We start from the raw sequence: 27,811 nt of genomic DNA on the forward strand, positions 1-27,811 counted from the left end.
TGTTTAAACTCCTAACACTTCTAATAAAGTTTTTCTTTGCTTAGTATTCCTTTATTCTTCAGCAAATTAATCATAAAATGACTTTGAAAGAATAATGAATATTTTTTCTTGACATATTGACAAAGAACACTCAGATTTCTCAGTTGTGAGCTCAGAATCCTTTATTAGTGTTAGCAGAGAAACATATTGATTACCTTGTTTAGGAGTGGCTCTGTGCCAGGCTTTGACAAAACCAAAAAGCAAAACAAAACAAAACACAACACAGGTCTGTCTTAAAGAGCTTATAACCCTGTTGGAGATCAGGAATATAAACTCTCTCTCATTGGCTGCAAATGCCACCTTAGGGTTTATTTCCAGGTGTGGGAAATTCTCAGCTCTCTCTCTTATGTTTAATATCTTGCACAATGGTAAGAAAATATCAAAACCAAGAAACACTGAAACAATCCTTGCAATTTATTCAGATTTTACCAGCACAGCTTATTCGTGTGTGCATGTACCTCTATGCAGTTTTTATTACATGTAAATCCTGTAAAACCACCACTCTAATCAAGATACTCAATTGTACCATCGCAAGACTTACCCTTGTCACCTCTCTGTAGTCACATCACTCCCCTCCCCATCTTTAACTCCAGCTACTAATCTGTGCTATATTATTTCATGAACATTACATAAATGGAATCATCCAGTGGAATGGTATCAAAGTATCATTTTGATATTGGCTTTCACGCAGCTTAATTTTCTTGAAGTTACTCCAAATTGTTGCTTATATCAACAGTTTGTTCCTTTTTATTGCTGAGCAGCATACCATGCATAGTATGAATGTACTATAGATTACTATTTAGCCACTAGGTAGTTTTATTTAGTACTATTTAGGACATTTAAGTAGTTACCAGCTTGATGCTATTAAAAACAAATCTGCTGTGAACAGTTATGCACAAGTTCCTATGTGAAAATAAGTTTTCATTTCTCTGGAATAAGCGCTTAACAGGGCAATTGCTGGTCACATAGTAAGTCCCTTTTAGTTATCAAAGAAACTGCCAAACCATTTTCTAGAGGGGCTGTACCCTTTTACATTCCCATTAGTAGTATGAGTGATTCAGTGTCACTGCATCCTCACTTGCATTTGGTGTTATCACCATTTTTCATTCTAGCTCCTCTGATAGGTGTGTAGTGATGTCTTGTGGTTTCAATTTGCATTTCTCCAATGGCTAATGCTCTTAACATCTTTTCATGTGTTTGCCTTCTGTATATCCTCTTAGCGAAACGTCTCCTTGTGACTTTTGTTCATTTCTCATTGGATTATATGTTTGGTTTTTACTGCTGGGTTTACAAGTTCTTTATATATTCTAGATATGCCCAGCTACTATTTTTACTCAGCTGCTATAACGTTTAAAGGAGAAATGATGTCACAAAGAGTCTCTATCTCATTGAACCACATTAATACTCCTCCCTCTTTAGAAAAACCATCTATATCAATTCCAGTCCAGATGTCTTCAGAGAGGAACACTCTTTGTGGGGGCCAGGTTCCAACCTTCAGGCAACATTTTATTTACCATTGATCTGTTCCAGGCCATTCCTTAAGAATTAGTATCACTCTTCATCCTTCTTTCTCTAGGATGTTATGAGGGCCACAAACGCAGCTGAGATAATGTTGACCTGACAATTTGTTTGTTTTTAAATTCCCCCCCCACTTTTCCACTTTCACTAGATGGGTTTCCTCTGCTCATTCGTGTCTCTGCTTCTTCACCATGTAAGCTTTCCCCTGGAATGGCTATGGCACTTATTTCTACATGCCTATGCGGCTTGGTTCCTTAGATTAACCGACTCTGCTTCCATGTCTAAATTCCATATTTCAGGGTGAGAGATGGGAATCCCTGAATACTGGGGTCAGTTGTGCACTTCTAGTGCAGCTGTGGCATGGGGAAGTGATAGCAAATGATATGTGGCAATCTTTCTGGGGGTGTGGCCTATGAAGCCCTCTGAGAAGGAGGTCTGAGGAGAAAATTGATGTCATCTTTATTACAAGGACCACAGGGAACAGTCAGAGAGGCTAAGTGGTCCCCAGAGCCAGTGAGCTCCAGTGGTAGGGACAGTATATAAAAGCCTAAGCCTGTCAAGCTCCACAGTTTCTACTGCACAGACTGTGCTGATCACCACACCAATGTTGTTCCTGCCCTTGAAAACCTGGGTTTCTTGGGGAAATCAACAAGTACCCACAATTACAATGGAGACACATACATTCCATGAAAAATACACCAAGAGGAAATAGAAGACAGAGATCTATTACATGAAATACAATTAAAAGAACAATAGCATTCTTCTGTGTTTATAGTATTATCCTCATTATAAAAATTCTTTAGTGCGTTTATGAGCCCTTGGGTGAGGTGGTTCAGTAACATAAGAAGTTAATTACATAAAGTGACAAAAAAAAAAAAAAAGAATGGCACAAATCCCTTTGAATAAGATACATGCTTTTACACAATACATTTTAATTTCGTCCCCCCCTTTTTTTTGTCTTTTTAGGGCCACACCCACAGCATATGCAAGTTCCCAGGCTAGGGGTCAGATAGGAGCTGCTGGCCTACACCACAGCCATAGCAATGTCAGATCTGAGCATGTCTGTCTGTGAACTACACCACAGTTCACTGCAATGTCAGATCCCCAAGCCACTGAGCGAGGCTAGGGATCAAACCTGCATCCTTATGGATACTTGTCAGGTTCGTTACCACCACAAGCCACGATGGGAACTCCTAATTTTATTCTTTTAATTTTTTTTTTTTTGGCTGTGCCTGGGGCATATGGAAGATCCTGGACCAGGGATTAAACCTGTGCTGCAACAGGAACCTGAGCCTCAGCAGTTAACAATACTGGATCCTTAATCCACTGAGCCACCAGGTAAATGACTAATTTAATTTTCATTGGGTTTACAATGCTGTGTTAGTTTCTGTGTACAGAAAGTGATTCAGGAGTTCCCATCGTGGCTCAGTGGTTAACGAATCTGACCAGGAACCATGAGGTTGCAGGTTCGATCCCTGGCCTTGCTCAGTGGATTAGGGATCTGGCACTACTGTGAGCTGTGGTGTAGGTCACAGATGTGGCTTGGATCCCGCGTTGCTGTGGCTGTGGTGTAGGCCGGTGGCCACAGCTCCGATTAGACCCCTAGCCTGGGAACCTCCATATGCCTCGGGTGCGGCCCTCAAAAGACAAAAGACAAAAAAGAAAAAGAAAGAAAAGAAAGTGATTCAGTTATACATACATACGTATCTATTCTTTTTCAGAATCTTTTCCCTTGGAGATTATTACAAGATACTTACTAATGTTAGACTAATATTGTACTCTTGTGATTAAGTAAATGGGGTAACTAAATAGTATCTTTTTAAATACAATGTTGGATCTGGCCTACTAAAATTTTTACTTAATGAGTTTTCCCTATGTTCATGAGTGAGATTGGTTTATAATTTTTCTTAAACTAATCTTGTCAGGTTTTGATATCAAGAATATGGCAGTTGCTATACTCAGTAATTGGTATAAGATTGTAACTTATACTTGACTGCGATAGAACTTGACTCTAAATTCACCCAGCCTTGGGAGTTCCCACTGTGGCTCAGTGATAAGAGAACCCAACTAGTATCCATGAGGACTTGGGTTTGATCCCTGGTCTTGCTCAGTGAGTTAAGGATCTGGCTTTGCTGTTCGCATGAATACTGCGTTGCTGTGGCTGTGGTGTAGGCTTGCAGCTGCAGCTCTGATATGACCCCTAGCCTGGAAACTTCCATATGGCTGTGGGTATGGCCCTAAAAAGCAAAATTAATTAATTAATTAATTCACTTACCCAGCCTAGTGGGTTTTTTTTAAAAGAAGAATTTTAAATACAGGCTAATTTTTAAAACTGGTTATATAGACTATTCTGATTTTCTATTTCTTGGAGTCAGTTTTTTCCTCCCAGTTTTATTGAGCTATAATTGATATATAGTACTATGAGTCGAAGGTGTAAAACATAATGATTTGACTTACAAAAACTGTCAGGACAATTCAATGGGGACAGGAGTCTTTCTACAAATGGTGCTGGGACACCTAGATACATGCACAAGAATGAAGTTGACACCTCTCTCACATCATACGAGGAAATAAACCCCAAATGGATCAAGACATAAATGTAGTTCTAAAAACTATAAGATTTTTAGAAGAAAAAACATAGGCATAAATCTTTGGCCTTGGACCTTGGATTAAGTAATGGTCTCTTAGATATAATATCAGAAGCACAAAGCAGTAAGAGAAAAAGTAGATGAAGTTAATTAACATCATCAAAATCAAAAATCTTCTGTGCTTCCAAGAACACCATCAAGAAAGTGAGACAAATCACAAAACAGGAAAAGTTCTTTGTAATCGTATGTCTGATAAGGGGCTTGTATCAAGACTATAAAAACAACTTCCAACTCAATAGTAAAAGGACAAATAACCTAATTTAAAATGGGCAAAGAGGAGTTCCTGTTGTGGCTCAGTGGTAACAAACCCAACTAGTAGCCACGAGGATGCAGGTTCGATCCCTGGCCTAACTTGGTGGGTTAAGGATCCAGTGTTGCTGTGAGCTGTTGTGTAGGTCACAGATGTGGCTTGGATCCCGTGTTGCTGTGGCTGTGGTGTAGGTCTGCAGCTGCAGCTCCAATTCGACCTCTAGCCTGGGAACTTCCATATGCTACGGGTACAGCCCTAAAAAGAAAAAAAAGAAAATAAATAAAGTGGGCAAAGAATTTGAACAGACATTTTCTCCAAAGACAATACACAAATTGCCAATAGCACATGAAAAGATATTCCATACCTTTAGCCATTAGGAAAATGCAAATCAAAACCACAAAGAGTTATCACTTAACACCCACTTGGATGGCTGTAAAGAAAGATAGTAACAAGTGTTAGTGAGAGTGCGGAGAAATTGGAACCCTCAGACATTGAGGGTAGGAATGTAAAATGGTGGTTTGGCAGTTCCTCAAAAGTTGAACACAGAATTATCATGACAAAATTAATTCAAACATTATTCAGAATCAAACCTAATGACAAAGCAAGATGAAGCAGCCAAGAGCATAACAAAAGCTGCTATTTATATAAAACATTACCATGTGCCAGGAACTATGTGCTTTTACCTCATTTAATTCTCCTAACTCTTTGAAGTAGGTTCTATTAGTATGCCCATTTTACAGATAGGTGGACAAAGGCTAGACCTTGCCAAAGGTTATTCAGCTGGTAGGTATTACAGTAGGTCTTCAAACCCAGGTAGTCTGGCTTTGAAATCTGTGCTTCCAACCATTGTGCTATAATATCTCTCAATAGCAGCTTATAATTTAAAAAATCAGCAATGTATTCCTTCCCAACCCTGAGCATTATGAGACAAGGAATATCCTTTGGCCCCTACACATCTAGATTTGACATATTTTGTTGCTTCCAACCTGTAACTACAAATCTACTCTCAACTTTGAGTCACCTGATTTTATTTTACTACTATCTCTCAAACCCACCCCTGTACTTCACCCTTATTCAGTGGCTACATTTGTATTAAGGTCTACTTAGAATAGTAACCAAAAATGTATAAAATAAATCGTTTGTTCACATCGCAACACAACAATGGGAGGAAAAAAAATATATACATGTATGTGCAACTTGGTCCCCCATGCTGTACAGCGGAAAAAAACAATTAAAAAAATAAAATAAAATAAAAAAATCTTGTTTGTTCAAAATAAAAGAGAAGTTAAACATTTCCGTCTAGTCCTCAACTACTCTCTTATCAGGGCTTCAGAGACTTGCTCAGAAAAGCACTGCTGATGCTGATAACCAGAGCAGCCTACCAAGAGCACGTTATGCTCTGGGCTGCAAAACTACCAAAACAGTATCCTACATTCTTCTCTTTTGCTTGTATAATGTGTAACAGGACGGGGTTTGTGGAAATTATGGTAGTATATTTTCTAGACACACTTCCATTTCATGGAAATAAAATATGAAGACCACATCAAGATAAATACAGAAATATGAAGGTTTTATTTTTTTTAAAAAAAAGGCTACACAAATAGACAACTGAAAGGCATATATGAAGAAACTGCCAGAATAAACAAAAGGTCTCATCTACAAAATTATTTACATATTTAGGGCCCATATCAAAAAAACATGGTCCCCTATGTCTAGTACAGACATAGAGTTGTCTACGGTAACACACTTGGGAAGAGGACTTCTGCTGTACGTTCCAGTACAAGACATAACCAGACAAAGAAAACCCTAGAAGATACTTCAATGCTCAGAGGTTTTTAGATCTTGGCTTTGATGATTTTTAAGAAACAAATCAAATTGGCTTCCAATGGGACATATCAGTGGCCTCCAGTCAGTGACTATGATCACGATGTTTCCGAATGGCCCTCCATTTGTGGGCAGAGCATCTGTAGAGAAGATAGTTTTTACAAATGCCCTATTACCTACACCATTATAATTACTACATTATCTTCTTATAAAGACAAACAGGAGTCTTTAAACTTCTAAAAATATATGAGTTTCCTCAAGAATTTTTTAAAAGGTCCAGATTCATCAAAGATGAGTAAAAAAATCCATTACTTTCCTAAGTTCACGTTCTTACTCTATTCCTGCTTAAATGCAAAAGCTGACAATTTCTGATTTGCAGAAAGATTTAAAGGCTTTTGCTTTTTAGGCAAATTCAGATTCTCCTTCGTTTTTTCTTCCTGGTTTTCAGTTTCATGACTTTCATCGACCACACGTTTTCGCTTCTTTTCTTCAGCTCCATCACTTGCAATTCCTCCTTTGGCCTTGGCAGCCCAAGCCTTTGTAAATATATTGGAGGAGAAAAGATTTTTAGGCAGTAACAAAGAAATCAGAAGGAAATCATTTCTTTCTTTTTGCCACTCCATGACATATGGAGTTGCCAGGTCAGAGATCAGATTCGAGCCGTAGTTTTGAACTACGTTGCAGCTGTGGCAACGCTGGATCTTTAACCCACTATATTGGGCTGGGGATTGAACCTGTGCTTGAGACACTGCCAATCCTACAGCACCACAGGGGGAACTCCTGATTTCTTTACTTTTGTAGGTAACACACCTTTATATAAAGCAGCATAATTAGCACTTGAATTATTTTTTTAATTTTTATTTTTTTATTTTTGTCTTTTCTAGGGCTGCTCCCGTAGCATATGGAGATTCCCAGGCTAGGGGTCTAATCGGAGCTATATCCACCTGCCTTCACCAGAGCCACAGCAATGCGGGATCCGAGCCGCGTTTGCAACCTACACTACAGCTCACGGCAACGCCAGATCCTTGACCCACTGAACAAGGCCAGGGATCAAACCTGCAACCTCATGGTTCCCAGTCGGGTTTGTTAACCACTGAGCCACAGCAGGAACTCCATGCACTTGAATTGTTAAGCTAATCATAACGGGTTCTCATTTTTTCAAAAAACAAATCTTTTACTATTTAATTGCAGGGCACATTAAAAAATTTACATTCTATTTCTGTAATATTTCAATTTAAACTCCGCTCATATTTAACCACATTGTGAAAAACACTGTAACTGAAGATACTCTTAAAAAAGGAAAACTTTTAAGATTATTATAAACTCACATGCAGTTGTAGGAAACACAGAAAACTCCTATGTTCCCTTTACTCAGTTTCTCCCAATGGTTGCATCTTGCAAAACTGAACCTCACTATTACAATTAGGATACTGACATCAATAAAATCCCCCTTTTTACTTCTACTCATATGTGTGTAATTCTATTGTGGGCTGTGTGTTTGTTGCCATGTGGAAGATATACAACGGTTCCATAGACAGGAGATTCCTCCTGTTGCCCAGCCCTGTTCCTCTCCTCTCCCAGGCCCCAAGCTGTGGCAACCATCACTTTGTCTTACCAGGAACATTATACACACCATATGTTCTTTTCTCTTTTGGGGGGTGGGGGGGGGGCAGCTGTGTGCAGCAGTCTGATGTGGGATCTCAGCTCCCAGACTAGATATTAAACCTGGGCCACAGCAGTGAAAGCACTGAATCCTAACCACTAGACCACCAGGGAACTCCCTAGTACTTGTTCTTTTGGGATTGGCTTCTGCTCACTCAGCAAGAACCTAACAAAGTCCACTCATTTCATTTATCTCTTAAACCTCTTTTAATCTACAACAGTTCCTCCTCCTTTATTTTCCTTCCCAGTCATTGTTGAAAAGGGAGCCTTGGAGCTAGAGAATTTCTCACACTGACAGACTAGATTTAAGAGCTGTTTAAGGAGTTCCCGTCATGGGAATTAGCAGTTAACAAACCCGACTAGTATCCATGAAGATGCAGATTCGATCCCTGGCCTTGCGCAGTGGGTTAAAGATCTGGCATCTCCATGAGCTGTAGTGTGGGTTTCAGACGTGGCTCGGATCTGGCGTTGCTATGGTTGTGGCACAGGCCAGTGGCTACAGCTCCATTCGACCCCCTATCCCGGGAACCACCATATGCCGCGGGTGTGGCCCTAAACAAACAAAAAAAAAACTGTTTAAGATTTACACTAAAAATATTGATTATATTTTAAGTATTCAAAAACACAGACACGACTTTTGCCAAATCCCTTTCTCTTTTGCTGCATAAGGTCTCATTCACTCAGATGCCATTGTATCTAATTCTTTAGAATGTTTATCCTTTTATAAATACTTAGAAAAAATGAAAAACACAAAGTTGCTAATGAGATTTTAAAGGAGGCTAGAGGTGATTAAACAAATCTCTAGCTTCCTCATTTTGCAATACCTTTACTCATAAAAACCAGTATAGCAAGGTAAGTATCAATGTCACAAGTGGCCCATGCTGCACGCCGTCACCCCTGGGGAAAGGAGATCTGAGGCTTTATTGATACACCGCACACATTCCTTCCCCTAGCAAAGGAAAGCTGCTCCTAGCCTTCTTTCACATGCCAGAAACTGACATGAGAAGCAATAGGTACAAGTCACCTACTCCATGAGAAAGGCTAGAACATCAGTTTTTCTCTCTCAAAGCAGTATTCTCATTTAGCATTTGATGTGTAATTAAACAGCATTTTAAGATATTCTGCTTATAAGGACCCTAAAGTAGCAGTCAAAAAATGTGAATTAATTTCATTTTTACTTAATTTTGATTTATAAACAATGTACTTTCAGTTGCTATACTTCTTCTCCACCAAGACTTTACTAAAATGTATTCAATTTTCAAAAACAGAAAAAGGCATTTTCTTTTTTTTTAGGGTCACACCCATGGCATATATGAAAGTTCCCAGGTTAGGGGTTGAACCAGAGCTGCAGCTGCCAGTCTACACCACAGCCGTAGCAATGTGGGATCTAAGCCACATCTGTGATGTATACCACAGCTTGTAACAACTCTGGATCCTTAACCCATTGAGAAAGGACAGGGATGGAACTACATCCTCATGGATACTAGTCAGGTTCTTAACCTGCTGAGCCACAACAGAATTTTTAAACCTAAGAATTCACTAAGATTTTAATCCCAGCACAATTATCCTTACCTTCCTTTCTTCAGCTGACAATACTCTAAATCGAACCATTCCTTCTTTTATTATGTCTGCTTCATCTGAAAAGTCAGGATTGTCTGACAAAATATTACTTCTGTTTTCTTCCAGCCACATCTGGAACCCAGTCTTTGGCCTAAAATAGCAGTTATATTAAAAAAAAAAAAATTATACTCAAGACAGTTTTAAAGTGCTTTTGGATTTTTCAGGTTAGTATTTAACTATTAGTTTTCCCATACCTATATATAAAGAAAGACACAATTAATTACACTTTTTAATATTTGTAATTACATATTACTTAAAACTACCCAGAGACTGCAGAAATAATGAACTGAAAAAATCCTCTGTAAGGTCAAGTCAATGGGATTACTAACATTTGTATTTTCCAAGTGCAGGAACTGTGAACTCTGTGCTTTCAACTTTTTTCTGAATGCTGACAGGTTCAAGGTCTCCAATCATACTTGGCCCCTCTAGCCCAATAAAATCCTTCCAGTATCCTTGGTAGGCTCTCTCACTTCCCAGACCAGCTATTTGAACTCTTTATGACTTCTCTCAAATTCCTTACTCATCCTCTTATATTCGTTCTCACAGCTGACCTGGAAGTATGGGTCCTTTCTTGTACCATCATAATGTAAAGCATGGATACAGCACACTTATCAATTTTACTAGATTTCACTTCTGACAGAAATTGTTTTTAGGTCACAAGTAAAGATTTAATGCAAACATTTAATGTTTACTGAGCACTTTTTTTCTGCATGGCCTGTGGATAATATAAAATACTGAATCTTTTGGAGTTCCCCAGTGGTTCAGTGGGTTAAGGATCTGACTGTCACTGCTGTGGCTCGGGTTTGATCTCTAGCCTGGGGAACTTCTGCATGCCTCAGCCACAACAAAAACAAAACAAACAAACATTAATCTTTAAAATTTTGGTGCTAAATATCTAAATTAAATTCAGACAAGGGAGTTCCAGTCATGGCGCAGTGGTTAACGAATCCGACTAAGAACCATGAGGTTGCGGGTTTGATCTCTGGCCTTGCTCAGTGGGTTAACAATCCAGCAGTGGGTTAACGATCCAGCGTTGCAGTGAGCTGTGGTGTAGGTTGCAGATGCGGCTCGGATCCCGCGTTGCTATGGCTCTGGTGTAGGCTGGTGGCTACAGCTCCGATTCGACCCCTAGCCTGGGAACCTCCACATGCCGCGGGAGCGGCCCAAGAAATGCCAAAGAGACAAAAAAAAAAAAAAAAATCATACCAAAATAGGAGAAATAAACTACAGCTACCCCCTCAAATTAAATTGGTTAACATCAGATACCAGGTAACTGAAATACATAATGCTAAAAACGAAACAGTGACTTTTTCAATTTAACTGAGACATTTTAAATAATTCTAGCATATAAGAGATCAAGAAATTTGGTAACATATTGAATTGGTGGACAAATAGGAAATGGACAAGCAGGAACTCACATACTGTTGGGTGTATATAAAATGATACAACATCCATGCAGAACAATTTTGTAATATCTGCTGGAATTACAAATGTATTAACTTGAATCACACAAGAATTCATCTTTTTTTTTTTTTTTTTGTCTTTTTGCCATTTTCTTGGGCTGCTCCCTCGGCATATGGAGGTTCCCAGGCTAGGGGTCTAATGGGAGCTATAGCTGCCAGCCTATGCCAGAGCCACAACAATGTGGGATCTGAGCAGCATCTGCAACCTACACCACAGCTCACGGCAGCACTGGATCCTTAACCCCTGAGCAAGGCCAGGGACCGAACCCGCAACCTCATGGTTCCTAGTTGGATTGGTTAACCACTGTGCCACGACAGGAACTCCCATCTTATGGTTTTATGTATGTATATGTGAGAAGTCATATTCATATAAAGTTAATCACTGTACTATTTGTACTAGTAAAAGACCAGCCAATACCTTTTGTCCACTGGTAGAGAAATAAATTATGGTATAGCCATTCAATGGAATGTAAAAAGATTAAAAAAACTCTTCACGGAGTAGTAAGAAATGATTTTCAAAGGCTGCCGTTCAATAAAGAGTAAGATACAGAACAATGTGTATACTATCATTTCCGTAAAACTAAAAAAAAAAATACATAAAAGTGTAAGTCCAAAAGGCTCTATTAGAAACTTGTGCAATGACCCTTTGTGGATGGGGAACTAAGTGGATAGAAAAGAGATTTACTCTTTTTTGTTTTTTTTTTTTTTGTCTTTTTAGGGCTGCACCCATGGTACATGGAAGTTCCCAAGCTAGAGGTCAAATAGGAGCTGTAGCTGCTGGCCTACACCACAGCCACAGAAATGCAGGATCTGAGCCACATCTGCAACATACACCACAGCTCACGGCAATGCTGGATCCTTAACCCACTGAGAGAGGCCAGGGATCGAACCTGTGTCCTCATGGATGCTAGTCAGATTCATTAAACACTGAGCCACAACGGGAACTGCAAGAGATACACTTTTCATCACACATCAGTTTGTATCTTGACTGTTTCTCCCACATAATTGTATTACCTATTTTAAAACAAATTGAAAAACTGAACTAACTGGAGTTCCCATAGTGGTGCAGCAGAAACAAACCCCACTAGGAACCAGAGGTTGCGGATGTGACCCCTGGCCTCACTCAGTGGGCTAAAGATCTGGCAATGTCATGTGGTATAGATCACAAGACGTGGCTTGGGTCCTGCATTGCTATGGCTGTGGCGCAGGTCAGCAGCTGTAGCTCTGATTTGACCCCTAGCCTGGGAACCTCCATATGCTGAGGGTGTGGTCCTATAAAGACAACAGACCAAAAAACAAACAAACAAACAAACAAACAAAAAAACCCAACAACAAAAAAAAACTGAACCAATTATATAGTGTCCCAACAAAAGGTGTGTGTAATTTAAAACTTGTCAATATCTGTGGCTTCTCTAAAGTTATAAATGTTCAGAATCAGAATGCCCACTACCTGTGCCATCATACTATTTACGATAATGAATAATAGGACCATATAATTTTGTATTGCTACTTTTGTATGCCTTATATTGGGATACTGTATCTTGAGAATATTACATTTCTATGTACTGACCTTTGGTTTTCAGTGTTTTGAGGACATACAGCGGGAGTTTCAGATGATGAATTCTTGGTATTTTCTTCCTTTATTTCCTCAGTCTTATCAGTTTGGGAAGTTCTTTTCTGGAAAAACGATGCTGCTGATGCCTGTAAAAACAAACATAATGAATAGTGTTAACAAAATCCAGTGTGATTTTATGTTACAAGCAAACTTTGAAAAATGTGGGAAAATAGTCATGATTATTTAGAATTCTTACACTAACATGTGAAGTGCTGAGGTTCTCAGTTGAAAATTAACATGTATACACGCATAACACCGAAAAAACTATACTTTGAATTTCATGTTTTCCAGATGAATAAAATTATATGAAATGGAAAAGACAAACAATAGATCTATTTTACTGATGACAAATCTGGGATACCAAAACTGGGATGATATCTGGGAGGCAAAATCAGAATACAGAACAAGGAAAGATTAGAGCCAGGTGCTAAATCAGCTATCATTAAATAGGGATATGCATCAAAAGCATCTGGAATTGAAAACAAACATAAAAACCCCAACAAATAGATGCATGAGTACCGGGTATATATATATTTTATATATATCAATATATATATTTTAAAGTGATTCCAAAGCAAAACCAGAATTGAGAACCACTGCCCTTGCTTAACAATCAGGTATAAACAACTAGAGCCCCCTGGCTCATACCTGAAAGAGTAAACAAAATTAAAACAAAACAAACAGACCATGAGCTGTTTACTGCAGATGGGGGCAGCTGAAATCATACCTGCTTAGACTTTGGCTTTGGAACCAAAGGCTTTATAACTGGAGATTTTTCATTATTTGTGGCTCGATTAAGTGCAGATTTCTTGGATTTGTTCATATTGTCTAAAATATTAGTTGAACGTACTGAACTGAATGAATTGGCTGGCTCTTTGGAACTGCCTGATACCTAAAGTACAAACTGGTATTAGCACTTATGTTTAAAGAACAAAAATCTCAAGAAATTTATTTTTCCTGTAAATTTCTGTTAAATTTGCATTATAATCTCACCTTTGAACTGAATACATTTGGTATAACCCAAATTAAAACTGATATACATATTCCCAAATACCACATCCCCCCAAAAAAACCAGGGAGTACCTTTCAAAACCATAGGTTCTTAGAAAATAAGCAGAAAATTCTGGGTCCAAGAATGAACTAGTGCTGCTTTCAACTTTATTTTTTGCTTTTTAGGGCTGCACCCAAGGAACCCAAGGAGGTTCCCAGGCTAGGGGTCTAATCGGGGCTGCAGCCGCTGGCCTACACCAGAGCCACAGCAATGCAGGATCCAAGCCATGTCTGCGACCTACACCACAGCTCACAGCAATGCCAGATCCTTAACCCGCTGAGCAAGGCCAGGGATCAAACCCGAAACCTCATGGTTCCTAGTCAGATTCTTTTCCGCTGAGCCACACTGGGAACTCCCCTTAACTTTGTTTACTTAAATATTTTTAAATTTAAAATAAATATTTTAAAATTTAATCTGCTAGTCTTTAATCCCTCTAGGTCTAGGAAGGGTCATCTGGTAGTTTAGAAATATCTCCCTGTTATGGAAATGTACTTAAATAATAGAAAACATCACTGGAAAGAGTTTACCTTGAAGGGGTTTATTCGTCCTTGGCTGCTGGAGGTAACTGCACCTTTCATAAGAAAGAAACCCTCACTTAATGGTGGTAAAACTCAGAAGACTTCAGACTATTTTAATCTGTATTATATGAAAATATATGCACTTTGCAATTTTATTAATAACTACATATGACCTTCTTCCTACTTCCAAGATCAAAGAAAACTCAAACACTCTCCCCGACTAGTCATGATTTTCTCTCATCTCTCCTAAGCAGAAAAATGGGGGTTTTTTTGTTTGTTTTTTTGCTTTTTAGGCTACACCCATGGCATATGGAGGTTCCCAGGTTAGGGGTTCAATTGGAGCTGTAGCTACTGGTGTATACCACAGCCACAGCAACATGGGATCCAAGCCGCATCTGTGACCTACACCACAGCTCATGGCAACGATGGATCCTTAATCCACTGAGCAAGGCCAGGAATGGAACCCACAACCTCATGGTTCTTAGTCCGATTTGTTTGACGGGAACTCCAGCAAAATTTCTTAAGAGCTGTCTACACAGCTATTCCCATCTCCTCACCATTCATATGTTCCACCATCCAAAACTTGGCTTCCAGCTTGACTACCCTACAGAATCTTCTCTTGCTAAGGACTCTGAACAAACTCTTAGGTGGCCAAATCCTTTTCAGCCATCATCCTATTTGACCAGTCAACTGCACGCCAGACAGCTCAGCATTCCTTTCTTCTTGATGCCCTCTCCCCCTTGACTTCAGAGATACTGCATTCCCTGGCTAACCTCCTTGCTCTGTTACATTCTCATTCTCTTTTGACGGTTCCTCCTCCTCCTCTGCTTCCTCTACCTGATATATAAATGTTGATGATTCTCCAGGTCTAAGCTCATTTTCCCCTCACTTTACATTCTTCCCCAGTGCTCACTCACCCATACCCATGGTTTATGCTGTTTATGCCAGTGGTTTTCACTTTACATTTCCATCCCAGAGACACTCCCTTCCTGAGCCAATAGAAATTCCTCATCCTCCCTCTAAACCTACTTCCCCTAGTGTTTCCTGACTCAGTAAATGGTGCCATCATTCACTCGAGTACTCAAGTCCGAAACTGAGTCATTCTTCACACCCTGACCTTCCATATCCTCTGTGTAATCTTCAGAAACACCTCAATTCCTCCCATTCTTTCTACCTAGTCTGGGTCACTACTTCATCTCAATTGGGACCTCAGTAGTCTCGACATATAATCTTCCTCTGCACAGTACGCCATACTAAGCCCCTAACAACCTCCCAGCAACCTCAGAATAAAGATCAAAATCCTTACTATGGCCTACATGGATCTTCAGTTTGGTTCCTGCCCATCACTCCAAAACCATTCAGCACTTTCTCTTTGCTCCCTGTGCTCCTCACACTACTCTTCTTTTTTTCCCCCCATTTTTGGCTGCCCCCAGGCATATGGAGTTTCTGGGCCTAGGATCAGATTCGAGCCACAGATGAGACCTAAGCCTCGGCTGCGCCTATGCTGGATTCTTAAGCCACCGTGCTGGCTGGGGATTGAATCTGTGTCCTAGCGCTCCTAAGATACTGTAGACCCTATTGTGCCATAGCAGGAACTCCTCACACCGCTCTTACAGTCTTCACACATGCTGCTCCTTAAGCCCACATGCTTTTCCTCTGCTGCTGCTCCCACCACCTTTGCCTAGCTGACTCATTCATTCCTTAGATCTCAGCTTTAAACAGTCATGAGGCCTTCCCTGGGTCCCAACCATCCTTCGCTACTGACTGGATTAGAACCACCTTTTATATGCTTTTAATACTCTGAAGACAAGTAAAAGTACATTTTTAAAAATCAAACTAATTTTTTTTGGCTGCACTTGCGACATGTGGAAGTTCCCGGGCCAAGGATGGAAACTTTGCCACAGCAGTGACTCAAACTGCTATAGTGACAATGACAGATCCTTAACCTCCTGCACCACAAGAGAATCCCTATATGTACATACTTCTAGAAGCCAAACAGTACTGTAAGGCTTATGTAGGGATCAAACACACATGTGTGTACCTGACTTCGGTATCCCCTATCTAGTCGAATCCCTGACAAACAAGAGGCATTTAATAAGTGTCTGTTAGATGACCACAGTTTCACAAACAACATTCTGACTGAAAACAACAAAAACAGGTCCTAAAAACAGTCAGGTGAATTTTAATAGACGTATGACCTGCAAAATTTCCTTGACATTACAAAATCTAAGGTATTTCTTACCTGACTTAATAGCTGGCACATCAGTGGAATCTGCACTTTTAAAAAATGGGTTCTGTCCTACAAACAATTAAGATAAAACAATACAGTGTGAATGGGAAGATAAAGTCATCTTCTATAATCGACAACCAGACAGTAAAGATGTCTTGAAAAAGCATAGGTATTCAATTTTCCTCAGCCAAGTAAAATGAGGAAGTCACACATATGAAATTTTTCATCTTTAAATTGACTTCAAGATGTATCTTACTATGTTTGTGTATTTCTGGTTTTTCTTCTATATCATCAACCTCCTCAGTGTCCTCTGTATCTTCTTCAACTCGATTTCTGAGCCTTGGCTGACTCCACTCTGTAGGAGTATTACTATAACTAAAAGACAAGAATATTATTCAACAAAGAGCTATGCCAAGACCAAGTGAATATTTAGGATGTAAAGGAAAACTCAAACAACTGAAAATTTCTTACCCAGCATTCAACTTTTTTCTGAAATCCTCTTCTTCCTCTTCCTCTTCTTCAGCTTGGGGTGCTGCCAATTCTGCTGCCTTCTCTACAGCCAGTTCACTAAGTTTTTGGGCCAATATTAATCTCCGAGAACGAGAAGCATATTTAATGGCTAAATTCACAGCATTCTGAGTCATTAGATCTGCAAGTTCCACACATCGAAATTCCCGCTCTAGTTTACAAGAAAGCTAAAGGGAAAAAAAAGGGTGGTTGGTATATGGGCAAAATTATGTTAAGTAAAGCTTTTTAGAAATGAAAGAACAAGACTACTAGAAGAACTGAGAAAACAGTCTTCTAGACAATGTATCTCTGATTCTAAGATGCACTTTATTTTTTATTTATTTTTTTAGGGCTATACCTACGGCATATGGAGTTTCCCAGGCTAGGGGTCCAACTGGAGCTACGGCTGCTGGCCTACCCCACAGCCACAGCAATGAAGGATCATAGCTCATAGCAATGCCGGATCCTGAACCTACTGAGTGAGGCCAGGGATCAAACCAGCATTCTCATGGATACTAGTCAGATTTGTGTCCACTGCGCCATGGCAGGAACTCCTCTAAGATGTATTTTATACATTTTAACATCTCTCTCAGAAGTTGGGGAGCATCTTACAATTGATGATGAGTCAAAGTTTAATGGGCAGCATTTTTTTGTCTCAGTGACTTAAATAAAATAATGGTGCACTTTACAGTCAACTATTAGCTTAGAGTCAATGAAATATGACATACCATTGTAAGTTATTAATTGCTAATAAAGTAAGACATTTATTTAAAAAAATTCAAAAATAGTTCTCCTACATTTGTTTCCCCGCCCATCCTCCTACCTGCCCTCACCAAACAGGGTAGCAAACTCAAAGAAAGAATACACTTTCCATGATTTATTTGTTATTACTTTGCCCAGAACTGGGACACAAATGCTACTAAGTGAATTTGGGTGGGCAAGTAGATTTATCCATTAGCTTTTTACGTGTGATTGTCTATGATCTCTAACTACCCGAAATATTTTTACAATTTCCAAATAAACCTCTTTTTTGAGGGCTATATTTACAACATAAAATGAAGAATATTTATCATCTCTTAGAAAACACTAGCTTTTTCTTTTTGGTATGAATTCTGACAACTCAAATGGAAGCAACTCAAATATAATGTGAGGAAAATTAATAATTCAAAGACTACTAAGGGTTTCATAATTCACAGGACAGAAGAATTATTTTGTTATTTAGACATGTCAAGTCTGATACATTGGCATGGAAGTTTTAAATATTCACCTGCACATCCTTCTCAAGTTTCCCACAATCGCTTGTTTATAATCAGTATTTCTCCACCAGGGTGGTATTCTGCCTCAGGGGGCATTTGGAAACAAAAGGGAGCTGCATGGTTCTTCCAGTAACTAGATTCAACAATGGGTTTTTGCTGGGGGGCAGGAATGCTAAGGAACTGGCCAGGGTGCTAATACCCTGCTGAGGAATACTGCACTCCAGAGGAAAAGCCCCTCTGAGGCTAAATAGTAAATAAATCCAATGTATTTCCCTACATGTGTTGTAGGATACAAAAACGTCACTAGTTCATGTATCAGAAATAAGACTATATACGCAGAAAAAGCCTTTGACAAAATCCAACACCCATTTCTGATAAAAACCCTTCAGAAAGTGGGCATAGAGGGAACCTACCTCAACATAATAAGGGCCATATATGACAAACCCACAACCAACATAATTCTCAATGGTGAAAAGAATTCCCGCTGAGATCAGGAACAAGACAAGGATGTCCACTCTTGCCCCTACTACTCAACATAGTTTTGGAAATCCTAGCCACAGCAATCAGAGAAGTAAGAGATAAAAGGAATCCAAATTGGAAAGGAAGAAGTAAAACTATCACTATTTGCCAATGACATGATACTATACCTAGAGAATCCTAAGGATGCTACCAGAAAACTGTTAAGAGCTCATCCACGAATTTGGCAAAGTCACAGGATACAAAATTAATACACAGAAATCGACAGCATTTCTATATACTAACAATGAAAGAGCAGAAAGAGAAATTAGGGAAGCAATCCTGTTTACCATTGCATCCAAAAGAATAAAATACCTAGGAGTAAACCTACCTAAAGAGACAAAAGACCTGTACTCTGAAAACTGTAACACACTGATGAAAGAAATCAAAGATGACACAAATAGGTGGAAAGATATACTATGCTCATGGATTGGAAGAGTTAATATTATCAAAATGACTATACTACCCAAGGCAATATACACATTCAATGCAATCCCTATCAAATTACCAAGGACATTTTTCACAGAACTCGAACAAAATATTTTAAAGTTTGTTTGGAAGCACAAAAGACTCAGAATCACCAAAGATATCCTGAAAAAGAAAAATGGAGCTGGAGGAATCAGGTGCCCTGATTTCAGACTATACTACAAAGCAACAATCATAAGAACTGTATGGTACTGGCACAAAGACAGACATACAGATCAGTGGAACAGGATAGAAAGCCCAGAATTAAACCCACACACCTACAGCCAACTCATCTATGACAAAAGAGGCAAGAATATACAATGGAGAAAGGACAGCTTGTTCAATAAGTGGTGCTGGGAAAACGGGAGGGCCACATGGAAAAGAATAAATTTAGAACACTCCCTAACATCATACACAAAAATAAACTCAAAATGGATTAAAGACCTAGATATAAGACCAGACACTATCAAACTCCTAGAGGGAAACACAGGCCAAACACTCTCCGACATAAACAACAGCAACATCTCAGATCCACCTCTTAGAGTAAGGACAGTAAAAACAAAAATAAACAAATGGGACTTAATTAAACTTAAAAGTTTCTGCACAGCAAAGGAAACCCTAAACAACACAAAAAGACAACCCACAGGGTGGGAGAAAATATTTGCAAATGAACTGACTGACAAGGGATTAATCTCCAAAATTTATAAACACCTGCAGCCCCATACCAAAAAAACAAACAACCTCATCAAAAAATGGGCAGAAGATCTAAACAGACAAGTCTCCAAAGAAGACATACAGATGGCCAAAAAACAAATGAAAAGATGTTCAATATCACTCAGTATTAGAGAAATGCAAATCAAAACCACTCTGAGGTACCACCTTACACCAGCCAGAATGGCCATCATCCAAAAGTCTACAAACAATAAGTGCTAGAGAGGGTGTGGAGAAAAAGGAACCCTAATACACTGTTGGGGGGATTGTAAATTGGTGCAACCACTGTGGAAAGCAGTATGGAGATTCCTCAGAAAACTAAAAAAAGAACTCCCATTTGATCCAGCAATCCCACTCCTGGGCATCTACCCAGAGAACACCATGACTCGCAAAGACACATGTACTCCAATGTTCATTGCAGCACTATTTACAATAGCCAAGACATGGAAACAACCTAAATGTTCATCAACAGAGAAGTGGATCCAGAAGATGTGGTACACATACACAATGGAATATTACTCAGCCATTCAAAGGAACAAAATACTGGCATTTTTTAGCAACATGGATGGACCTAGAAATTATTATGCTAAGTGAAGTCAATCAGACAATGAGACACCAACATCAAGGGCTTTCACTGACATGTGGAATCTGAAAAAAGGACACAATGAACTTTGCAGAACAGATACTGACTCACAGACTTTGAAAAACTTATGGTTTGCAAAGGAGACAGTTCAGGGGGTGGGGGGATGCGCTGGGGTTGTGGGATGGAAATCCTATAAAATTGGATTGTGATGATCATTGTACAAATATAAATGTAATAAATTCAGTACGTAATAAAAAGATGAAAAATGAAAAAAAAAGAAATAAGACTATATAAAAGGAAAACTTACTCTCTAGTAAACTAAATTTCTTTAATACTAAATTCAAGGCAGTGTTGCATAGTGGTGAGAGTAGTGAATACTGCCTTTTGGAGACTGCAGTTACAATCAGCTCTGTGGTTTTAGATGTCACTTTTCCCTCAGAACTCTTTCTCCTCAGCTTTAAAATGAAAAGTCTGGGCCATTTACTCTTTTAGGAAATACTGAGTCTACTACATATTAGCCACCATGCCATTGCCTGGTATATAGCAGTGAAGGACACGTGGTCACTGCTTTCAAGGGTACAGACACTGCCTTCAAGGGTACAGTCTAGTGCAAGAAGAGCAGACAAGAAATCATTTTTTTGTCTCTCTCTCTCTCTTTGTTTTTTTTTTTTTTTTTTTTTTTTTTTTTTAAAGGGATGCACCTGTGGCATGTGGAGGTTCCCAGGCTATGGGTCGAATCGGAGCTAGAGCTGCTGTCTTACACCACAACTACAGCAGTGCAGGATCCAAGCTATTTCTGCAACTTATACCACAGTTTACGGCAATGCCGGATCCCCAACCCACTAAGCAAGGCCAGGGATTGAACCCACTTCCTCATGGATATTACTAGTCAGGTTTGTTACTCACTGAGACATGATGGGATCTCTGAGAAGAAATTATACTGCTGCCCATAAATTACTTTGGAATAAGGACACCAACATACGAACCTTATGTTTCAAAAAGTTCATTATCTCCAAAGATAAATGTATTTTAATATCCAAGGGACCAAACCTGGTCACTGGCTACAGACAATTTTTACCACACAAAGCTGCCTAAGAGGAAATCAAAAGGAAGGCATATCTAAAAGCCTGATCAAAGTTCTCAGGATTGCCCAGCCTAGAGATCTAAATGTCCACATTCAAACGCTATTTCCTGCTCATGATAAAAGCAGGAGCTAAAAAAAAAAAAAAAAAAACAAATAACAAACAAACAAAAAACAACAACAAAAAAAGCAGGAGCTAGAGTCAGTTCTCAAACTTTATTATTAATTTTTAGGGACACACCTTCTGCATTTGGAAGTTCCCAGACTAGGTGTAGCAGAGGAGCTGCAGCTGCCGGCCTACACTACAGCCACAACAATGTGGGATCGGAGCCCCATCTTTGATCTGCACTGCAGCTCACCGAAACGCCAGATCGTTGACCCACTGAAGAGGCCAGGGATCAAGTCTGCATCTTTATGCATGGATACTAGTCAGATTCTTAACCCGCTGAGCCACAACAGGAACTCCTCAAACTTTATTAATAAGCATCAGAATCTCCTAGAGGGTCTGTTAAAACAGACCAGTGGGAGGTAGCACTAGAATAGTTTATTTCTTCTTATAATCTTATATATTTTAGCTGCAACATCAACTGGGAAACATAAATTTTAAGGGAGAAAAACACCACCAGATACAACTTAAGAATTCTAGGTTGTGGAATCTAGTGATAATTCACATATGATCAATAGTCAATCTGGGAATTCCTGTCATGGCACAGTGGAAACAAATCCAACTAGGAACCATGAAGTTGTGGGTTTGATCCCTGGCCTAGATCAGTGGGTTAAAGATCTGGTGTTGCCGTGAGCTATATGTGGTGTAGGTCACAGACACGGCTCGGATCTGGCCTTGCCGTGGCTGTGGCATAGGCTGGCAGCTATAGCTCCAATTAGACCCCTAGCCTGGGAACCTCCACATGCTGTGAGTGTGGCCCTAAGAAAACCAAAAAAAAAAAAAAAAAAAAAAAAAAAAAGTTCAATCTAGAGAAAAGCATTTAACTTTTATTCCCCCAAGTACATTTATTTTACTTACCGCAAGCATTTTCATTAAAAGTTCCTGTTGTTCTTTTATTGCTTGATTTTTAGTACTCTCTTCATATTCATAACCACTTTTAGCTAAATAATCAAGATGATTGTGAAACAAAACTGAACGCCAATATTGTTCCTATAAAAGTGAAAAAATTGCTTAGTCACCTGAATACCAGGCAAGTGTTAAATAATTATCATATGATACCAGTTTCTGAATAAAATATTTTCTGAAATATTCCTTTCTATGGCTTATTTTACAATCCATATTCTAATATGATACTATGGCTTGACTTTATCTTCTAACCTTAAAAAATGGGGAATAGTTGAACCTTAGAACAATGTGGGGGTGGGGGGGGGAGATGGGGTGCCTACCCCCTATGTGGTTAAAAATCTGCGTATAATTTATGGTCAGCCCTGCATATACTCGATTACTTCATATCTGAAGCCTGACATCCTCAGATTCAACCAATCGCAGATCATGTAATACTGTAGCAGTTACCAATGAAAAAAATCCATCTAAAGTGAACCTGCATGATTCGAACCCATTTTCTTTGAGTCAACTATAGAGCATTTTAAAGTTTCCTAGCTATCATGGTTAATGCTCAGAGAACTAGATTTTAGAAGTTGATTTGTTTCTTGTTTAGAATAACTAACTGCAAGATTTCAAATGACTTGTAATGACACAAGCCTATGACTAGGGTGAGACACACCTGGCACCTAGGGTACAAAGTTCACGGAGGCATATCCTTCCGACTCGGAGAGCAAGTACCTGACCCTAGAGAGGCCCTGACAGTCATACCCATTTACCTCAAAGTCCCTAGAAGCGGCAATGGCAGTCAGAGCCTTGGGGATCATAAGCCCTCCTCCCTCCCAGCTACTGCTATTTATTTAACTACAAAATAATGAATAAACACTAGTCATCAGGACAATTCTAAATGCCTACATCACAGGCATGGCATTATCAAATTCGGTGTCAAGGTAAGATTTGTGCATACCTCCATTTGCCCTTTCTCTGTACCAGTCTGGCAGTAAGGAAGCTTAAAGGATAACACAGCTATAGCAGGGCGTGGAAGGGTGGGAGGAAATCGAGAACCTTTGCAAGGAATGCACCTGTCAGGAAAGAAAGAGTTTTACAGTAACAACTTTCTAAAATATCATTAAAAACTGCTACATTATAAGTTTTGCACACATTAGTAACTTAGAATACCATTATTCCAATAGCTGGCTTAATAATACACAACAATTCCTCTTTTAAAGAAAGTACTTTAGGCCTGATTATGCATAAAAACTATTCCTCCTCAGAGTCCCCGTTGTGGCTCAGTGGTTATGAACCTGACTAGGATCCATAAGGATGCGAGTTTGGTCCTCGGCCTTGCTCAGTGACCTGAGGATCTGGCGTTGCTTTAAGCTGTGGTATAGGTCAGGAGCTGCAGCTCCGATTTGACTCCTAGCCTGGGAACTTTCAGGTGCAACCCAGAAAAAAAGCAAAAACAAAAACAAAAAACTGAAAAAACAAAAAGTAGAGTTCCTGTCGTGGCTCAGCAAAAACAATCTGACTAGTATCCATAAGGACACAGGTTTGATCGCTGGCCTCACTCAGTGGGTTAAGGATCCAGTGTTCCAGTGAGCTGTGGTGCAGGTCACAGATGCAGCTTGGATCACGAGTTGCTGTCGCTGTGGTGTAGGCCAGCAGCTGCAGCTCTGGTTGGACCACTAGCCTGGGAACCTCCAAAAGCCAAGGGTGTGGCCCTAAAAAAAGCAAATAAACAAACAAAAAAAGCTATCCCTTCATGTATTTCAAGAATTTCAAAAATTCCTCCTCATGTCAGCTTTATTAAATAAACAATTACTACAAGTGAAATCAGATCTTTTCAGATTTTCCTTAGCAAAATGTCCACTTTCAAAATACAGAAATGGTGCCATAGATACTTCCCGTGGGACCTATGTTAAAAAACAGATCACCCTCAGATAAAATGCTGATAAAGCATATTCACCTTCATCCATCAGTTTGTAAATACTTGGTAATGAAGGTAGAAAATGTCATGTAAGAGAAAAAGATCACAAAATGTCCAGTACATGTAAGTGTTATTATAGACATTGATAAAGGATTTTGTTCATAAGTCTTTCAGAGCACTGACTCAAAAGTAGATAATAATTTTACCAGCCAACTCAGGCTGCTGGCCTGATTTATCTTTACATAGCATAGGATACATATTCAGTACTTTAACCAATGCTTTAAAAACTTGCAAGAAAAACCCAAACAGTTTTCAAGAACATTAGGTAACTCTTAAGAAGGAAAAGAAAAAGTTGACGTTTGTAGAGAACAAATCAGACTATAGCACGGAAAATTAGTAAACTCTCAGTTATGTATTAACCAGTAGTGACATGAAAAAAATCTTCAGAGGATAACATAAAGACAGTTTTTGCTAAAATGATGTTCATTTCAAATAGAGGTAGGAGTGATAAACTTCAGATCAGTAATTAAAGGTAGGTGTTTCGGAGTTCCCGTCTTGGCTCAGTGGTTAACGAATCTGATTAGGAACCACGAAGTTGCGGGTTCGATCCCTGGCCTTGCTCAGTGGGTTAACGATCCGGCGTTGCCATGAGCTGTGGTATAGGTCGCAGACGTGGCTCAGATCCAGCATTGCTGTGGCTCTGCCGTAGGCTGGTGGCTACGATTAGACGTCCAGCCTGGGAACTTCCATATCCCATAGGAGCGGCCCTAGAAAAGGCAAAAAGACAAAAAAAAAAAAAAAAACGGTAGGTGTTTTGTACTGATTCAAATGAATTTTTAAAAATTTATTTTTAACAAATGTATTACCTCACCAAAAAGAAAGCATACATACTGCTGAATTTGTGTTAGAAAATGTATTTATCTGGCTATATAGAACAGGGAAAGATATCTAGTCACTTGTGATGGAACATGATGGAGGAAAATGTGAGAAAAGGAATGTTGGGGGAAAAATTGTAACTGCAATGTATACATCTAAGGATAACCTGACCCCCTGGCTGTACAGTGGGAAAATTAAAAAAAAAATAATAAAATATCCTGGCCTTTTCTCTCTTGGAATATTAAAAAAAAAAAAAAAAAAGGAATGTATATATATGTGTGACTGGGTCACTTTGCTGTACAGTAGAAAACTGATAGAACACTGTAAACCAACTATAATAGAAAAAGCAAAAATTATTTTTTAAAAAAAGGATATAAATTTCAAAAAAAGAAAAAGAAAGAAAATGTATTTCAAATGGAAAGACTGGAAAGTTTCCATTGTGGTTCAGCGGAAGCGAATCTGACTAGTATCCACGAGGATGTGGGTTCGATTCCTGGCCTCACTCAGTGGGTTGGGGATCTGGTGTTGCCGTGAGCTGTGGTGAAGGTTGCAGATGAGGCTCATATCCTGTGTTGCTATGGTTGTGGTAGAGGCCAGTAGCTGTAGCTCCAATTTGACCCCTAGCCTGGGAACCTCCATATATCTCAGAAATGGCCCTAAAAAGCAAAAAAAAAAAAAAAAAAAAAAAAAAACCACCAAAAAACAGATATCATGAAATACAAAGCTAAATGCCTTAAAGATAGTATGGAAACTACCTTTGCTATTAACAGCTGACGTTCAATGACTACTGACCAAGGCCAGGAACTATGTACTCCTACATCACTTCATCTACACAGCAGCTCTGTGAGATGGGCGTTAGTTTCATCCTGGTTTCAGAAATGAGAAACAGAGGCACAGAGAATCTACAAGTGTCAAGGCCAGGGCTACAAAGTGAGCATTTCAGCCAGGATACCACAGCAGGCTCCAGCACTGGACCGCTATGAAATGCTGCTTTTCCAGAGGAGCAAGTGATTTGCTATCTTTACCATGAACACTAAAAGCAAACAGAAGTGTTAGAGATTTAAATAAACACAAGGGTGGATTTCTTGATAGCAAGGATAGGTAAATCTTATTAAACACAGCAACGGGCTACTAAAGCTGGCTGTACAATTTTTTTCCCTGGGCTTTCATGGGGCTATCAATAGGAAGGAAATGTATCGTCTCTAAATGTGTCTAAATTTAAGGAAAGCTTGTAAGAGAAGTGTAGTAGGCCATACTGAGAAATGCAGCATCCAATCTTTGAAGAATATTCTTCTTCCTTTTTTTTTTTTTTTTTTTTGTCTTTTTTGAAATGCACCCATGGCATATGGAGGTTCCTAGCCTAGGCGTCAAATTGGAGCTACACCTGATGGCCTACACTATAGCCACAGCAACTCAGAATCCAAGGCTCATCTGCGACATACACCACAGCTCTCCACAACGCTGGATCCTTAACCCACAGATCGAGGCCAGGTATCGAACCTGGATCCTCATGGATACTAGTCAGGTTCGTTAACTGCTGAGCCACGATGGGAACTCCCTGAAGAATATTCTTCAAGTTGATTCTCCCAGAATAAAGCCAGAGGAAAAAAAAGCATTCTGACCAATTTATCACGGTACATACAAGTATATACATTTTTCAGCATATCTTCTCAGTGTTTCAGATGTCTGCTGCAAGATTCCTCTCAGTAATTCAATTATTCTCATAAAATAAGCCAGTTCTTAAGGGAGAAGTTTATTCTTTCAATCTATTTCCATTACTACCATATCTCAATACAGAAAAATAGAGGAAATTTTTGCTACTCATTAGGTGTGTGATCTTAAGTTACTTAATCTTTTGGGGCCTCAGTTTTACCCAGTTACTTAATCTTTTGAGGAGAAGGACCAGGAGTGAAGGCAGAGTTGAGGACCTGGACCAAAAGAAACTGGTGGTTCCATTTTAAAAAATTCTTGTTGGGCTGTTGAGCTATTACATACTGACCATGCATTCACATAGGCACAATGAACTGTTATAGAATGAATAAAAGTGCTTCCACTTGATGTATTAGTTTTCACTTGTATGCAGACAATATAACTTATAAATACAAACTTAGGTTAAAATATAGTTTTTAGGTATATAGAAGCCTTCTGCAATTATGGATTTCCTCTATCAACTGATACTCCCTGTACAAGCTGCTATTGTTTGTAAATTATGAAATGCTTTGACATTTAAAAAGGCTCTTATTCTTTAAAATGTCAGGAGCTACAGGCTTAGACAATTTCTAAAATCCTTCCAAGTCTAAACACTGTAATTCAGAGTCTATTATTTTTTTGTCCCATGTTGATTTAACAGTTAAATGTTACCAGCTGTAATTATCAGTCTTTAATAAGAGTTAAAACTCTTTA

At 39.1% G+C, this 27,811-nt stretch overlaps 1 protein-coding gene across 2 annotated transcripts in view; it reads right to left on the reverse strand.

Annotated features, from left to right (window-relative positions):
- WDHD1 (WD repeat and HMG-box DNA binding protein 1) overlaps positions 6,005-27,811 on the reverse strand; it is a 78,684-nt gene continuing 56,877 nt past the window's right edge. The window contains exons 17-26 of one of the 2 annotated variants that reach the window (XM_021102265.1): positions 23,573-23,687; positions 22,582-22,713; positions 16,910-17,133; positions 16,695-16,813; positions 16,451-16,507; positions 14,218-14,261; positions 13,367-13,531; positions 12,595-12,725; positions 9,514-9,652; positions 6,005-6,815 (exon numbers count right to left, since the gene is read on the reverse strand). In XM_021102265.1, coding sequence (XP_020957924.1) covers positions 6,615-6,815; positions 9,514-9,652; positions 12,595-12,725; positions 13,367-13,531; positions 14,218-14,261; positions 16,451-16,507; positions 16,695-16,813; positions 16,910-17,133; positions 22,582-22,713; positions 23,573-23,687 — 1,327 coding nt within the window. In that variant the 3' untranslated portion in view covers positions 6,005-6,614. The remainder of the gene's footprint in view (positions 6,816-9,513; positions 9,653-12,594; positions 12,726-13,366; positions 13,532-14,217; positions 14,262-16,450; positions 16,508-16,694; positions 16,814-16,909; positions 17,134-22,581; positions 22,714-23,572; positions 23,688-27,811) is intronic. The other variant, XM_021102266.1, reaches the window with a different exon arrangement.

The sequence above is a fragment of the Sus scrofa genome, chromosome 1, assembly GCF_000003025.6.
Source record: "Sus scrofa isolate TJ Tabasco breed Duroc chromosome 1, Sscrofa11.1, whole genome shotgun sequence".
Taxonomy (NCBI): Eukaryota; Metazoa; Chordata; class Mammalia; order Artiodactyla; family Suidae; genus Sus; species Sus scrofa.